At 40.3% G+C, this 17,443-nt stretch overlaps 1 protein-coding gene across 3 annotated transcripts in view; it reads left to right on the top strand.

Annotated features, from left to right (window-relative positions):
- Positions 1 to 17,443, top strand: part of SLC22A3 (solute carrier family 22 member 3) — a 95,326-nt gene that overhangs the window by 66,191 nt on the left and 11,692 nt on the right. For all 3 annotated transcript variants that reach the window (XM_059940881.1, XM_059940882.1, XM_059940880.1), the window contains 2 exons: positions 10,029 to 10,126; positions 10,246 to 10,460. In XM_059940881.1, coding sequence (XP_059796864.1) covers positions 10,029 to 10,126; positions 10,246 to 10,460 — 313 coding nt within the window. The remainder of the gene's footprint in view (positions 1 to 10,028; positions 10,127 to 10,245; positions 10,461 to 17,443) is intronic.

Raw genomic sequence — 17,443 nt, 5'->3', positions numbered from 1 at the left:
AGAGGCTGGTAAGAGCTGGATGAAGGAAAGCAAGACAGGGAGCCAGTCCCGGAGAAGACGACCTGCAGGAATACAGGAGGCAGCTGACCCGACCCAAGGGCGCTCTGAGAATACCATCCTGGACTCGCCCTATCACCATGGCTGGGAGCACTTGTGTGATGGAGCTGATGTCGCCCTGGCTGTCATTGGCCTGTATGGAAAGGGCTGGCAACCCAGAGACAGGGTGGTAGTGCCTTACGCTCCAGGCCCAGGAGGAAAGACACCTGCCAGGAATCCTACTGGGTGAGGTTGCACTTTGGCTGGAATCCTGCAAACACCTGAAGCCCTGGAAAAGCTAGAGCTGGGCGTGTGCAAGAGCTAACAGAGCCTAGTGGAAAATATCCCCCAGCTAGTGAGGAGAAAGGCCATCGTATGAATTTATAGTCTATTATTATCTGTGTTCTTATTAAAATAGTTGCTGAAGCATTCAGGAGACTGAAAAGAAATGATGATAAGAATGCGGATGGGTGGAGATGTGGTCTGGCTTTTATTTGTGACACAGCGGATGATTTGTTTTATTTCACACTAGCTTTCTCCTCTCTAGAAAAATCCTTGGCTAACTAGTTACTTACAGATACTCAATTTGCCTATTTAGAACTAAAAATTTGTGTATCTAGACATGTTCCTATGGTTTAAGACACTGGACATTCTTGTTTTTAATTTATAAGTCTTGGAGTTTTTTATTGAGATACAATGACATAATATTAGTTATAGGTGTACAACATAATAATTTGGTGTTTGGTGTATTGCAAAGTGATCACAATAAGTGTAGTCAACATCCATCACCATACATGCTTAATAAATTTTTTTCTTGTGATGAGAGCTTTGAAGATTTGGTCATGTAGCAACTTTCAAATATGCAGTACGGTATAATTAACTACAGTCATCAGACTATACATCACAACCCCTTGATTATTTTTTTTGGACATTCTTTATCATTTGATATTTAGAACTTTTCTGTTTCAGCAGCAATCAGTGACATTTATTGGTGCCATTGGGGAGTTCAATGACATGTTTAATCCCATCCACTCACATCAAATTTTGGTGTCCGACCCCTGCCAAGTTCCGAGTCTTTAGGGTTAGAGTTTTAGAACTGAGAATGCAATCTGTTTTTCCCTCTCTCCGTCATGTACTTTAACACCTCTCCTCCCTCAAATCCTCGCAGATTTGTTTTTAAGAAATGAAGAAGTGTTCCACCACGTGACCCACAGCTGCAAGCCATCAACCTTTGCTGATATTAAGGCTGCACTTTGGATCCCTGGGGAACTCTAGAAAGATGCACTTTTGCTGTTCCAGGGAGCGAGTCCAGTCATGGGATGGGAGGGGGACTCCCTCTCGGGCCAGATGCAAACTCTCGGAATAAATATCTCCTCTACAGGGCATCCTCACAAAAGAGCTGGCTGAGCCCTAGGTTCAATACAGGGACCACCAGCCGTATGTGGCAGTGGAGCCCTGAAATGTGGCTTGTCTACACGGAGATGTGATGTGAGAGCTGCACCGTGGATTTCAAAGATTTAGTGTGATGTAAACACATCAACTATCTCATCAGTAATTTCACGTTGATTACATGTTGAAATGATTGTACTGGGGATAGATCGGATCAAATGCAACATAGTCTTAAAATTAATTTTGCCTGTTTCTTTTTACCTTTTTAATGTTGCTACTAGAAAATTTAAACTGACGTGGGTGACCCTATATTTTTATTGGACAGCGCTGGTCTAAGTGTCTGGAATTTGATTTTAACTATTTTAATAAGCGTCAAATACTGATGAGCATTTTAATTATGAGCATTGCTTTACCATATGAACTCTCTATGGTAAATATTTTATCTACTCTTGTTTTAAAGTATAATGAGATTTAAAAATTTTTTCAAACCACTGCGGGTAATTTCACAAATTCTCTTTTATGGGTGCCAGACAGCATTATTGCCACCTAGAAGCCGGCCAGTGTTCTATGATGTTAAACATTTACTCCTGGACCTTCTGGTTCTGGCCTTCATCTGACTGATGGGGGTGTCCGTGAGGCAGTGGCGGCGGGGGGGATTGGTGTACCGCAGCAGTCACTGTGTACTTCCCCCTGGCCTCCCCCAAGCTCTCCAGCTCCTGATGCTTCTAGAAAAGACCTATAGGTCATTGAACTTTAAAGGTGACTCCTGGTCCTCCAAATCAGTGAACCCCGAATCCTCAAGTAATATTTTGTTCACACAGACTTCTTAGAGAGTAAAAGGTTCTAGAGAACAGAGCATGTTGGGAATTTTGATGACACTAAGTCAGTGTTAGATTCAAGAAGAGATGAATTCCCCTTCTCCTCAGTGGCTTCACCTTCCCTTGTGAAATATGACAACTGTTGAAAAATCCACCCACTGAGATCAAGCAGGTGAAACTGCAAGGCTGGAAATGCAGCCACCTGACACTATTCCCTCCCCTGCTGGCGCCAGACCCTGCTGATCAGCTGGGTTCTTCCACCTAAACCTGGGGGACTCATGTTCCGTCTTGGCCAAGAAGAATAAATACTAGGAGTCAGCAGGTGAGGCAGGACTTCGTGGACCATCTGGGCTTCTCACACGAGTCTCCAGGGAGGTTGTTAAAATGCAGATTCTGATCCGAGGTAGGGCATCTTTAACAAGCTCCCTGGTGACCACACTGTGGACTCATGGACCACACTTTGAGCAACAAGTTTCTCCAAGCGTCATTTACTTGTATTCACATTTGTGAAAAATTACCCTGCCTAAGGCCTGGGAGATCAACAGTGCCAGATGAACATTAAATATACCTGGTAAAGTTAAGAAAATCTAATAAAAAAGAAATCCATTCCTTTTTTAAAAAAGGCACAATGACAGTTGTCTTTACAAGGGGATTCATGTAGGACTACCTTGAAAAGAATCTCCCCACCTAGTGCATTGTAGCACAAGGTACGGTTTACTAACCGAAAAGATTTTTGAAAGTGCCAAGTGAATTATTGCCTGGAAGTAAAATATCTCTGAAATGTTGTAAAAATAATATTAATGTCAACTGCCTCCATTTTTGAGCACTCACTGTGTGCCAGGCATGTGTATTGCTGACCTTAAACAAAATTAACAGCAATTGTTATTTAGCAAAAATGAGTTTATTCGGGAATAGCAGAGGAATTACAATTTGGGACACGCAAAGTATGGCAATCCATAGCCCAGTCTGAGGAGACAAAGGGAAGGTTAGCTTCTATTAGGTTCTGGGAAGAAATTGGGGAGGGTCGTTTTGAACAAAGGTTCATTGGAGGATGAGAGTTTGGGGTTGTAACGGTTTCACCTTGGTGGCGTTGATAGGCAGTTTGCTGTCACTGAGGATTGTGGAAATCTTTCTTCCTCTGCTATGTAAGTTGAGGTGCGGTGTATGTGCTATTCGTATGCTACTGATGAGAGTTTAAATAATGCGTTGGTAAGAAAATGTTCCGACTAAAATACAGCATCTCTAGCCTGACCCTGGCTGGTTGTCTCTCTCTTTTTTAAAAAAAATATTTTGTATTGAAGTATAGTTGATGTACAATGTCGTGTTAGTTTCAGGTGTACAGCAAAGTGATTCAGTTTTACATACACATATACCTATTTTTTTCAGATTCTTTGCTCTTATAAGTTATTACAAAATATTGAGTATAGTTCCCTGTGCTATACAGTAGGTCCTTGTTGGTTATCTATTTTATACATAGTAGTGTATATATGTTAATCCCAATCTCCTAATTTATCCCTCCCTGCCTTTCCCCTTGGGTAACAAGAAGTTTGTTTCTTGACCAGAAACCAATCCCATGTCAGGAGAGCTCGGAACACCATATTTATAACAGATTGTTATTTACAATGTCTTTCTCTTCCTTGGCAATTTAAATTCAAATGTCAACTTCAAGAAGTGTTTCAGAAAGGCACCAGAAAGAATTGTAAATAGAGCTGGATTAATCAAAGAAAGATGACTAAACTATGCTTTTAACATTGTTGATGTAAAGCAAAAGTCTTGGCAGAATTAAAAGACACTTAAGAGCCAAATAGAGCAAATAGCCATCAGCTCAGTAAATGAGTATCAGGACACCAGCGTGTACAGTTTACCTGTGAGCAACCCCTTTTTCAACGAGTGTCATTACTAGGTAACAAGACTCCAAACAGACAGATGTTGCCAGGAGCATTTCCCATCTTCCTTTGCTCCTAATGAAAGCAGGCAGACACCACTTAGATGGATAAATGTATGATAAAATACAATGCCAAGTTAGATATGAAAGATAACATTCTGTATGGTTCCATTTATATGAAATTCTAGAAAGGCAAACTGTAATGACAAAACGGAGATGAGGGTTTGCCAGGGGCCAAAGCTGGGGGCAGGGAATTGACTGCAGACAAACAGGAGGAAACTTCTGGGGGCGATGGAGATATTCCACATCATGATGGCAGCAGTGGTTATAAGACTCTACACATTTGTCAAAATTCATTGAAATGTAACTTAAGATTGCTGAATTCTACTGGACATAAATTATATTTCAATACAGCAAATTTTAAAATCTATCTATCTATCTATCTATCTATAATAACCTGACATACATCTCTATTCTTTTGTATCTGACTCAGACTATGCAAAATCTGGTTACACTTTGGCAATAGAAAATAAACATGATTTAATTTAAAAATATAGAGCTAGAAGTTGTTGTAAAAGAATAAGAGCTGCAACAGTCACTACACATGAGTTGCCAAGACTTTCCTGGATGAATTCCATCCAAGATACGGCTTTTAGTCTCTCAAGGTCTTTGGACACCCAGAAAGTGGGTCATCTTTCAGAATATCTGCGTCACTGTGGAGAGCGTGTTAGTAAATCAAAGACCAGCTGGATCTGTTCTTAAACTGGCAAAATACTTGCTTGGAAGCACTATTAATCCTTCCATTTACTGAACGGGGAAAATTGGTTTTATGGTCTCGATTACCTTCAGTTGCTATCAGCACTTCATATTCTGTTGGTGTAGGATATATACTAGGCATTAAACTTGTGCTTAGGAAAAGCAGATATGTGACTGCTTGATTCTAATACATGTTAAAAGTTTGAAATTAAGACTAATACTAAATATTTTTACGGGGTAAATTTGAGTAGTGAAACAATTATTTTCATTCTTTAATGCAAAATTATTTTGCCTAAAGTATTCAGTTATTATGCAAAAGCATTGCTCTGGACTGAATTCTCCAGATAATTCTGCTTTTGGCAACAAGTAACAGAAAACCAGCCTAAATGGGCTTAGACAGTAAGCACGGTTCCAGGCTCCTGGATCTGGGATTCTAGAGATAGAACAGCATCCAAGGTTGTTTAGACCTGGGTCTCCACACTGAGCCATGGTTTCCTCCCCTTCTCCACTCTCCACTGGGCTTCTCTCCTGCGGGTAGGATGGCTGCTAAGATCTATTTGAGCCCACCCTTTCCTCATTAATTCCCTGAGGGGAGAGAGAGAAGATTCCTCGGATGCCTCTGACTTAAAGGCAATGAAGGACTTTCCCAGAAGCCCTTTTTCTCATTGGTTCAGATTCGGTCACATGTCTATCCCTCATTGGTTCAGATTCAGTCACATGTCTATCCCTCATTGGTTCAGATTCGGTCACATGTCTATCCCTCATTGGTTCAGATTCGGTCACATGTCTATCCCTCATTGGTTCAGAATGGGTCATGTGCCCAGTCACTGACATAAAGGATAGAATTACCCTTAGATGATCAGACATCTGCCTACAATTGGAAACAGAGTCAGCTTCCCTGACAATACAATTGATGAAGTATGTGTGTGTGGGGAGAGGGGGATGGTGTAGTGGGGGGTTCTACTAAGAAAAAGAAAGGGAGAGTGATACTGAGTGAACGGCAAAAAAAGGTACATAATATCTAATTTAAATCCATCGCTTTAAAAGTGAGTTATCTTTTCTTGCTACAAAAGTAATGTAGGTTTAAATTTTTAATTTTAAGAGAATATTTATAGCCAAAAAGAAGAAAGTAAAAGCCACCTTAATCCCACTACCTCTGAGAACCATTAATGATATGATACAAGCATACTTTTAAATAATAAAATAAATATTATACTATGCACACTGCAGACACAGTACAGCATAATGGTGAGCAACACAGACTCAGGTAGCAACTTCCTGGTTCAACTACTTCTTGTCTGTCTTTGTTGGGTTAACTACTTAGCTTTCCTGTGCCTAAACTTCTTCCTCCCTATAATGGAAATAATAGTGCCTGTATAAGTTCGTCCAGCACTAACCCTCTAGTTCAGAGGTTGGCAGTCTACCGCCTGCAGGCCAGACCTGGCTTGCTGCCTGTTTTGTAAATAAAATTTTACTGGAATCCAGCCACAGCCATCCATTTATATATCCACTTATGGCTGCTTTCGCAGAGCAGTGGCACAGTTAAGTAGTTCCAGCAGAGACCTGATAGCTCACACAACCAAAAGTACTTACTATCTGGCCCTTTGCAGAAAAAGTTTGCTGGGTTAGACCATCAGATCTCTATTGTCTTGTCAAAATTTAACATGTCATAATTCTGTGGTCATGTAGTAACTTAACTAGCCTGGAGACCTGATCAGGAAAAAGTGACATCTGCAGAGCAAGAGATTTATTTTATGAGTTAGAAAGAGTTAAGAACCATGAATAGCTGAAAAATCTACAAAGGTGTTTAAGCGTCAAATTATCTATCTGAATTGACTAGAGATTTTGAAATATGTGAAGTATGATTTCCCTTAAACTCTGGGATGTTGACATTGGATGGACCAGAAAGAAAGTAATTTGTTCAGTCTTACCTAAGAGATACAAGTCATGGCTATAGGCAGAAAATAAGAAGATTGAAGAGGAAATAAAAGAGAGTCCATAATAAATTGTTTTGAATATTGCTTTTGAAAAGAAAGGATTGTCCCTATCTGTGTGCTCTGAGTCAACAGTGATGTACATGTGTACATGAGCAGAGCTGTCAGCTCTCCCTGGAGAGAAGAGAACAGTCTAAGATGAACATGACCCGGGTCTGAGTTGTGGAAAAACCCTAAGTGAAAAGATAAGAATCACTGGAATAAGTGATACATTCATGGAGGAAAACGGCTCGCATATGATGAGTGGTTTTAATCTTGAATTTAAAGGTCCTCAAAATCTAAATTATTTTAATCAAGGCCAACTTTTCCATAAAACAGTGTTTTAACTAAAGATTAAATACTTGGTCAAGTGCATAATGTCCTTCTTTAAAATTATACGGAAGTCACCGTCAACTGCAAAGAAGTTTTCTAGAATAAAAAGCTTTTTATACAATCAGCAATGCAGTGAGAAGATTAAGAACAGAGGCTCTCCATCAACTGCCTGGATTTCAAGTCCTAGCTTAGCCACCTTCCTTCTATTGAATCCTTAGTGTCTTAAGCCTTGTTTTTCTTATCTATAAAATAGGATCAATAAAAGTACTAACTTTAGAGAGTCTTGATGAGAATTAAATGAATAATTCATGTAAAGTACTTAGCCCAGAATCTAACAAATATTGCACACTCCATAGAAGTTAGCCATTTTAATGTGGGCAATATATAGAAACTAATTGTGAAAAACATTTTGGTAACTAACCATGTAATAATATACGGTCATCCCTTGGTATCTGCGGAATATTGGTTCCACAACCCTCTGCAGGTACCACAACCCTCGGATGCTCAAGACCCTTATATAGAATGGGTCTCAGTTGATGCTCTGTATCCACAGGTTCTGCATCCACAGCTTCAACCAATCACAGGTCCCACAGTTGGTTGAATCCACAGATGCAAAACCTGTGGATGTGAAGAGCCAGCTGTATTGTTGTGATATACTAAGTTCTTTCACTTACGGTATTTCTGCTTTATTTTTGGAGCAGCAAAGGTGAAGGTAGGGGTCTTGGAATTTCGAGGATTAGCTCAGGGAACATTTTAATAAGGATTGTATTAGTACACTACAAGTCGACTTGCTGCTGAAACACCGCAAAAATACAGTGACAGAAAAGAGAAAAGTTTCTTTTTCTTTAACATGCCCACCCAGAGTTGAGTAGCCCAGCGCTTAAGGCAGCTCTGTTCCATGAGGTCCTCTAGGACCCAGGTTCCATTTATCTTGTTTCTCCATCATCGCCTGCAATAGGTTGTATAATCAAAGCCATTTCACCAGCATTGTCTTCTTCCATCCTTCAGGAAGGGAAGACAGTGAATGAAGAGCAAGCCATTTCCTTTTTAAAGGATGGGACACAGAGCTTGTACACATGGCTTCTGCTCCCACCTCACTGCTGAGATCTTAGTCACTGGGCCACCCGTGGTTGAAAGAGAGGCTAGAAAATATGACTTTAGCTAGGCTGCCATGCCCCCAACTAAAATTCCATGGGTTCTGTTATCAAAAGGGAGATGGAATCAATTAGCAGTTTTCCACCGGCGTTGCTATGGTAACTACTAATATTGTTTCACTGACCCCAAGATACTGTTAATTTTGAGACACATCATCATTTTATGCACCACTCAGTAAGAAAAACCATGCTATTGAAACTGGGCACATTGCTTTCTTATCAGCCGAGTTGATAAGAAAGGATGTGTGTAGGACACATCCTAATTTCGAGATTTTTAAACTGTGAAGAATGTGTGTCTTGGTATAGAAGAAATACAGCACTGGAAAGACTTAGGAAAAGAAAGTGATCTAAAGACATCCATTTTGCAGTCTTCTTATGTGTGTGTGCCTTTCCTTGGAGCAAGCATAGGCAGCAGATATGCAGCTTTGGTTGACCTGTTGAGCGTAATGTTTAGAACAGGTGATTGACAAGGTATTGTACTATCAGCGTGAATCTAAGTCAAATTCCTATGACTGCTGGTAGAGGGACTTTTGACTCAAAGTCTTGGGGAAAATTTGCCTAGATTTTCACTCATTCTGGACCAGATCTGGAGTTGAGTAAACAGACAGTGAGGGTCCTGTTTTTGCTAGCCAGGGTTCTCACTTAACAGAAGGACAAAGACCGAGGGCTATACTCTGACGGAACAGACATGGCCAAGGCACTTGACTTCCTGTCTCAACATTCAGTCATCACCCAAACACTGGCTGAACACCAAGCACTTTGCTTGGTACCACAATGCAATCCCTGCCCTCCAAGAACTCCAGAGCTCATGCAGGGAGAAAAATAAGTAGACCCGTAAAGGCATGCAGTTGTGTGTGGGCTATGATAGAAGTCTGGTAAGTACAGGCACAGACTGGGATCATCAGTTCCGAAGACCTCCCAGTGGCAGGGAAATCCGGACTGGGGAGGTGTAAGGGACTCTTCAAGCAGAAGTGACAGAATATGCAAGTGCATGGAAACGTGAAACAGTGGTCACTTCAAGGGGACCGAGTTATGATCTCTTTGGCACACAGGGCTAGAAGCAGTGGGTATGTCCAGCTTTGTTTCCTTTACAGTGCCTTAGACATAGGAGGCAAACAGCAATATTGGTTTAATCGAATTAAAGAAAAGACCAACTTCTTGGATGGCCAGATAGAGATGAGCTGAATTTTCCTGGATCAAAAAGATGCTGGATTCCAGTAAATGGACAGAAGCAAAAAGATACCCTTGGTGCCATGCTTGTTCGGGAACTTACCATTATTCTAGCTTATTTGGCAACTTAAGGTTTGAGGATTTAATGGATAAAGGAACTTGTTTGGAACTGCTTTCACCAGTTTTATGCTTATTTTCTCCAATTTAATAAATGCACAAATGTATTTTACTTTAGAACACACCTTTTATCCTTGTTTACTCAGAGCATATAGTACTGCTGGTATCACCGTTAAGAATAGATTCTCAATGCAGCAAGCACATCTTTGTGAATTTGACCTATTACAAAGGCTAGAGAATCAAACTTCTTATTCTCAGGTTTTAAGATGTAATAATGAAAGACCCTGGTCTGTTCAGTAAGATCATATGGTAGCTTTGAATCTGGTCAATGACAAATCTATAATATGCAGATGTTTCTTGCTGTATATTGCTACTGAAATCTGCTTCTCTCATATAGATCACTGTTACAGATGAGGAAGTTAGTAATCCATCCTTTTTAGATCTGGTGAGAACTCCCCAAATGAGGAAGTGCACACTTATACTTATGTTTGCTTGGTAAGTTTGACTTGTGATGGATTCAAAAGCTTGTGTCAAATTTACAGTGCATCCCGTTCTTCAAATCAGGTTGAAGTTATCTCTTACTTGTTCGCCCTTGTCTTTCGATGTTGCTCCAGGTTCACAAGTGCTGTGGTTTATCAAGGACTTGTCATGCGCCTGGGAATTACAGGAGGCAACCTCTATATCGACTTCTTCATCTCGGGAGTTGTGGAACTGCCAGGAGCCCTCTTGATCTTACTAACCATTGAGCGTTTTGGTCGGCGCCTACCCTTTGCGGCAAGCAATATAGTGGCAGGAGTGGCATGTCTTGTCACTGCATTCTTACCAGAAGGTAATTGTCCCCTAGGTCTGTTTGGCAGCCAAGAACTTGAAAAAAATCTTAAAATAATCAAGAATGGAGAACTTATCTTTAGAAAATGGACCATAGCATCAAAATCGTAGTGCCAGTCATGCTCTAGTGATGTCACTCTATTTTCTGCCTAACCAGCCTAACTACTTTGAGTATAAACAGTTGGTTCTATAGATTTTTCTGTTTTCTCCATTTCTCAGTTCATTTATGGATGAAATAGATGTGTGAAATCTAGCTTGGAGTGATGTAGTTTACTTTTTTGAAAAATTTTTAATTGAAGTATAGTTGATGTAAAATACATATAAGTTTCAGGTGTACAATATAGTGATTCATAACTTTTAAAGGTTATACTCCATTTATAGTTATTATAAAATACTAGCTGTATTCCCCATGTTGTACAATATATCCTTGTAGATTATTTTATACCTAATAGTTTGTACCTCTTAATCCCCTACCCCTATGTTGCCCCTCCCCGCTTCCTCTCCCCAGTGGTAACCCACTAGTTTGTTCTCTATATCTGTGAGTCTGCTTCTTTTTTGTTATGTTCACTAGTTTTTTGTATTTTTTAGATTCCACAGATAAGTGATATCATACAGTATTTGTCTTTCTCTGTCTGACTTATTTCACTTAGTATAATGCCCTCCAAGTCCATGCATGTTGCTGCAAATGGCAAAATTTCATTCTTTTTTATGGCCGAGTAGTATTCCATTGTATATATATATACCACATCTTTATCCATTTATCTGTTGATGGACACTTAGGTTGCTTCTTGGCTATTGTAAAAACACTGCTATGAACATAGGGGTACATGTATCCTTTCAAATCAGTGTTTCTGGTTTTTTCTTGGATATAGATCCAGGAGTGGAATTAATGTAGTTTATTTTTGATCACCTTTATCCAACTTAATTTTGTGATATCATTGACCCTGTTTCACATTTCTTCCACATGGCCAATCCCATGTGAAACACTGAGGTTGCAAAGGGAAGGAAAACACGTCTTGACTTCAAAAGATTGACAACCTAGTGAGGAATATAGACACTTTAATGCTCTCACAACAAACTGTGATAAATGAACGAATAGAATGATTTACAAGATTTAGAAATAGGAAAAAAAAGGTACAAGAAGTGATTAATCCATGGGGATAGTCAGGAGAAGCTTCCCAGAGGTGAGAACTAGGCATGTATGAAGAAGGAAAAGAAATGTGCCCTACAGAAGAGAAGGCTAGGAGTGATTTTACAAAGGAAAGCATGGTTCTCAGAAGTACACACCACCTTTGATGGTTCGGGAACCAAACGTTCTTTGTTATCACAGGAATCTCCTGGCAAGGAGGCTGAGGGATCATCCGTCACCAGTGGAGATGGCCTCACAGCCAAGGCCAAGCTAAGAGCTTGGGCGTGATCTTGTGAGCTTCAGGTGGAGGACAGGTGCCCTCCAAGTGGCTGTTGCAGTTTGGACAATGGCAATGGGGAGGAGAGAGGCTGAGAGCAGGAATCAAGGTCGTGGCAGTCGGGCCTGAATGGGAGACGGTGATTTCAGAGATGTTTCAGAGTTAAATTGGGGGGAGGGGGGGCTTGATGACCGGTGTATGGTACAGAGGTTGTCAGTGCCTCCAAATACACTGTTAATGGAAAGCCGGTTATCTCTGCCTCAGAACACAGCGGGCACTGGACAGAGGAAGCCTTTCAAACTCCCAGGGAACGTGTGTTTTAGAGCAGATTTATTATTTCAGCATTTCAGGAGGTGTGGGGTGGGAGGTGGCTGGCAGAGCTGGAGTTTCTGGTAGTTCTTTGTGTCAGCACAAGAGAAGCTGCCTTTTCTTTTGCGAATCCTCTGCGGATCAGGGAAGAACTGATAATATTGTGGAAGTCGAAACAGTCAGACATTTACAGATGAGTTTACTAATTAAATAAGGATTTATGAAATCCCAAAACATCAGATAGACCCTATTTAAATAAAATTACAGAAATGCCCATCTTCAGAACAGAAGGGTGGAAAAAAAGATGTGAAGTCCTGTCATACTGGAATGGTTGATGATAAACAGAACTGACTATTTACATTTACCTCATTTTTCTTGAGCGTATTAGTTTCCTAGTGCCGCTGTAACAAAGTACCACAAACTGGGTGGCTTGCAACACAGAAATTTATTCTCTCACACACCTGGAGGCTGGAAGTCTGAAATCCAGGTGTGGGCCGGGCCATGCTCTCTCTGAAGGCTCTAGGTGAGGATCCTTCCCTGCCTCTTCCTAGCTTCTGGCGGTTACCAGCCATCCTTGGCATTCCTTGACATGATTCCAATCTCCGCCTCCATCTTCACATGACCTTCTCTGCATCTCTGTGCCTTAACTTAACCATTATATCTGCAAAGACCCTATTTTGAAATAAGGTCACATTCTAAGGTTCTGGGTAGACATGAACTTTGGGTAACACTATTCAACCTACCACATAGAGTTAACACATTATAAGAGCTGGGGAAGATATTGGCCAATGCACATCTATTTAGTGTCTATTAATTTCTGCCAGTAAACTAGGAATAGAGATAGTGCAGTGAACAAGACAGACATAATTTCTGCCCTCGGGAATTATGCACAATTTAGTAGAAGGTGACAAATCAGGAACATTGGAGACTTCACTGTTCTTTCTGTTTTACTTTGGCACTTTTTAGTTTTAGGTTTAATTTTTAAATGTAGTTCCCTAAGACAACGTCATCTGTTCTCACTGCATATGGAACAGGCATCAAATATTAATTACGTATTCATTGTATATGAAGTTAGGAAAGTGGAGAGAAAGATTAATGACTTAAGTGTGGCCCATCTTTCCATTATGTAACTTTCCCCAGAAGATTTTCTCTGGCCCTAGACTGACTGGGATGACTTCAATGTGTGTTGCATTCAGCATGATCCTAGAAATCATTGAAGATCATATATCCAAACCAATACTGAAGTAACTAAGTGGGTGAGAATCAAGCTATTTTATAGAGAACACTCTCATATAGTAGAAAATATAAGACAAAGGATAGACTTTTCTGTTTGGTCCGATCAGTTTTATTTTGTAGACAGAATTGCCCAATTTAAGCCTTAGAATTGTTCTTAGCAACATTGAAAATGAATTGCTCTTATTCTGGATGCATTTTTATTTGTATATTCTGCAGATTCGGCTGCTTTTATAGTCACACGCTGGTCATAATTGACTGCTAAGAATAAGTTCAAATCCCTAATGCTGCGTGTGAATACCAAATATTAGCAGAGGTTCCTTGCTTGAGTTGACAGCCTTACTTCCACTTAAGGGAACTTCGGGACTTGTTACTTGGGCTGTTGAATTAACATTAGAAAGACTTTTCCTCTCAGCCTTTCTTGACATCATCACCAGGATGACTGCCCCTGAAGAGAATACTGAGTAGCCTTTTAGGGGAATCAGCTCTAAAATTATCTCAGAGAAAACGGTTTAACCAACTTTCCGTCCACTAAGCATGACTTTTCATGGTCTGAAGAATGAGATTCTGGAAAAGAAAGTCTTTCAGGCTGTATCCTCATCCAAGACTCACTGTTTCTGACCCAAATATTTTAACTCTAATTAAAGCCTGAAAAATAAAGAGCTTTCTAAATCCATACTCATCTGCCATCTTTAATTTGCCTTTATTCAAGATGGCTACAAACCTGACAGTTTGGGTAAGTCTTTTTGAAATGACGAAGTTGTCTTGGACTTTTCTAAGTAAAAAGTAAGTCTGTTTATCTTATTTACTAGGAATTTTCACTACATTTTATTTCAGAACTCAGAGCAGCTGGTGCATTCAGAGGAGATGTAAAATTGTGTTTGTTTAAAATCCTGCATCCTTTCTTCAAAAATTGAGGTATTATTCTCAATAATCTCTACCAGCTTGAGCAAATCCCTATCAGAGGGACTTTCTTTCTCTGTGTTCTCAGGAGTTCATGGGAGGTAGTTTCTGTTTCAGTCTTCATTCTTAACTTGTCTTGTTGTTTTTTGCCATTGCTACCGAAAGATGTCTATTGCCACTCCAGGGTGAACTTAGCATATTACAGGGATAATCAGAAGTTTTTATGTGCATACGTAATGGTCACACATAACTTACACCTCCTATAAATTGTTTTCATTTTACCCTTTAGTTAAAATGAACAGTGCAGTGCCTTTGGGACTTCTCTTTTGTTCCACATTTCAACAAAATCTCTGTCCAGTGCAGTTAGATACTGGCCTTTACTTCTTAGAAAGAGTTGAGAGTCTTGAGAAAACTTGACAGCATTTTCTTAACGTTTTACTGAATTGACTAGTTATTTATCTGTATTCATTGAGCTAACCACATACATTTCTCATCGAGGGGGGAGGGTGTGTGTGTGTGTGTTTTAATTTGGTTTCTTGGTTTTTGTTTGTGTTTGTTTTTCCGCAGTCAGTTATAAACTTAAATTGTCGTTGAAGTTGTCAGTGGGACTCACTTGTAGAGCTGTCTTGATTCAGTAGAAAAAACTATAGCTTAAGAACCTAACCTGGATAATCAAGTTATCTCCACAGGAGCCAACGGCGTTCTTCTCAGCAGCCTGAGAGCAGCGAGAGGTTGCCTGGCCAGGCCGGGACCCAGGAAATCTGAGCACCAGTTGCCACTTTCCGTTCCCCAGCATCTGGCACTGCACCACCTGCTCGCTGAAGGAAGGGGTGGAATGCATTTCCTAGTCCCCCTCCCTGGCCTTCCTGAAAAAGTAAAGGCTAAATAAAACACTTGTTTACAACTGGGCCGGGGCAGACGGCAGCCCAGTGCATCAGCGCGACTCTGCCTTTCTTCACTCCCTGATGTGACGTTAATGTGAGCGCTGCAGGTGTCCTCAGCTGGGAAAAACATCAAGGACACCAGGACCTCCTCGGCCAGTTTGCAATCAACATGTAACAAACTGGAGCCTCCCACCAATGATCTGGATTCTGGAACCCTCTTTTTCTCTGCTTGCCCTCCTAGGCAATTGTTTTATTGAATGAGTTTTAGCTTTTTTATTGGTTGAATATTCTCTAAAGAGAACACACATAAGGGGAATTCCCTGGCGGTCCAGTGGTTAGGGCTCCTCGTTTCCACTGCAGGGGGCACGGGTTCGATCCCTGGTTAGGAAACTAAAATCCCGCATGCTGTGTGGTGCAGAAAAAAAAAAAAAATACACGTAAATCTACCGAGTTTCATCCTCTTCTTTCATCCTCCTCATTCATGCCTACTTTTCTACTAAAAAATTATATATTCAGGAAAGCGTGATAATTCTAGAAGACAAGAGGACTGTTTAGTGCTGAGCAAGCATAAATAAATATGAGTCTAAAGGGAGAAGGTTTCCTTTTCAAAGATGGAAGTCAGGCATATGCTGAACGCCCTTGGCTTTGCTTTGGAGAGCAGATAAGCTGCTGTTCACGCGGTCATATGTCCTCACCCAAGTCTACTAAGAAAGGATGGCATAAAATCAAAACTATTGATACAATGAGATACCACCTCACACCCGTCAGAAAGGCCATCATTAAAGCATCTACAAATAACAAATGCTGGAGGAGGTGTGGAGAAAAGGGAACCCTCCTACACTATTGGTGGGAATGTAAGTTGATGCAGCCACTATGGAAAACAGTATGAGGTTCCCCCCAAAAATAAAAATAGACTTGCCATATGATCCTGCAATCCCACTCCTGGGTATATATTCAGACAAAACTTTCGTTCAAAAAGGTACATGCACCCCTATGTTCATAGCAGCACTATTCACAATTGTCAAGATGAGGAAACAATCTAAATGTCCATCAACAGATGAATGGATAAAGATGTGGTATATACATACAATGGAATATTACTCAGACATAAAAAAAGAACGAAGTAATGCCATTTTCAGCAACATGGATGGACCTAGAGATTATCATACTAAGTGAAGTAAGTTAGACAGAGAAAGACAAATACCATATGATATCACTTAAATGTATAATCTAAAATACAACACAAACAAACTTATCTATGAAACAGAAACAGACAGACATAGAGAACAGACTTTTGTTGGAGGGGGAGGGATGGAGTGGGATTTGGGGGTTAGCAGGTGCAAACTATTATATAGATGACGGATAAGCAACAAGGTCCTACTGTATAGCACAGGGAACTATATTCAACATCCTGTGATAAACCATAATGGAAAAGAATATGAAAAAGAATGTATATATATGTATAACTGAAGAAACTAACACAACATTGTAAACCAACTATACTTCAATTAAAAAAAAAAAGGATGGCATCAACTGCACAACTTTTAAGAAATTTAGAGAACTTACTTTTTAGAGCAAAAATGGTTTATGACTTCTTCCCTTGAAGCACAAAAGAAAGAAAATATTTAGTAGAGAACATTTGGCATTTCCCACTAGTTACTATGGAGGAAAGGAGTGTTTCCTCATATAACCAAAGCAGCCCTAAAACAGTTCATTTTTAATTGAATGAACAAACCAGTATTAAAGAATCAGGCTCCTTCTGGATGATTTCTTAGGCAAAGTAGAAAGACTTGGGATGAGGGAAATAAGGAAAGACATATGCCCTGGTGATGACGCACGGCAGAGATGTCCCCTCCCGGAGATCTCAGTCCTCGGAGCCTTGCTGCTCTTTACAAACCAAAGTCAGTTTCAGGTCCAGATTTTTCCTGGTCTGTTAGGAACAGTGATTCTGTGTGTCATCACTAAGAGGTATGAACAGAAAGAGGACAAATGGGCGTCAGACTGCTGTGATGGTTTTCAAGGGCACAGGCAAAGACTACCTTCCAGACAGAAAGCCAGTGTACTCAGGCCCTCTAGGAAGGCACTGCTTGGAACATTGTTTTCAAGGTAGTGGCTTCTCAACAAATGCCTTGGCTTGTATTTCTGTAATCCAACCCTGCTCAGGAAGGCAGCTAGTGCACTGAATACTAGCTGTCCTCCTGGTTGTTGTTGTTGAATTTTGGCTACAATATTAGAAGGTACCTATCATT

The sequence above is a fragment of the Balaenoptera ricei genome, chromosome 12, assembly GCF_028023285.1.
Source record: "Balaenoptera ricei isolate mBalRic1 chromosome 12, mBalRic1.hap2, whole genome shotgun sequence".
Lineage (NCBI taxonomy): Eukaryota > Metazoa > Chordata > Mammalia > Artiodactyla > Balaenopteridae > Balaenoptera > Balaenoptera ricei.
This window is presented reverse-complemented; position numbering and strand designations above follow the sequence as displayed.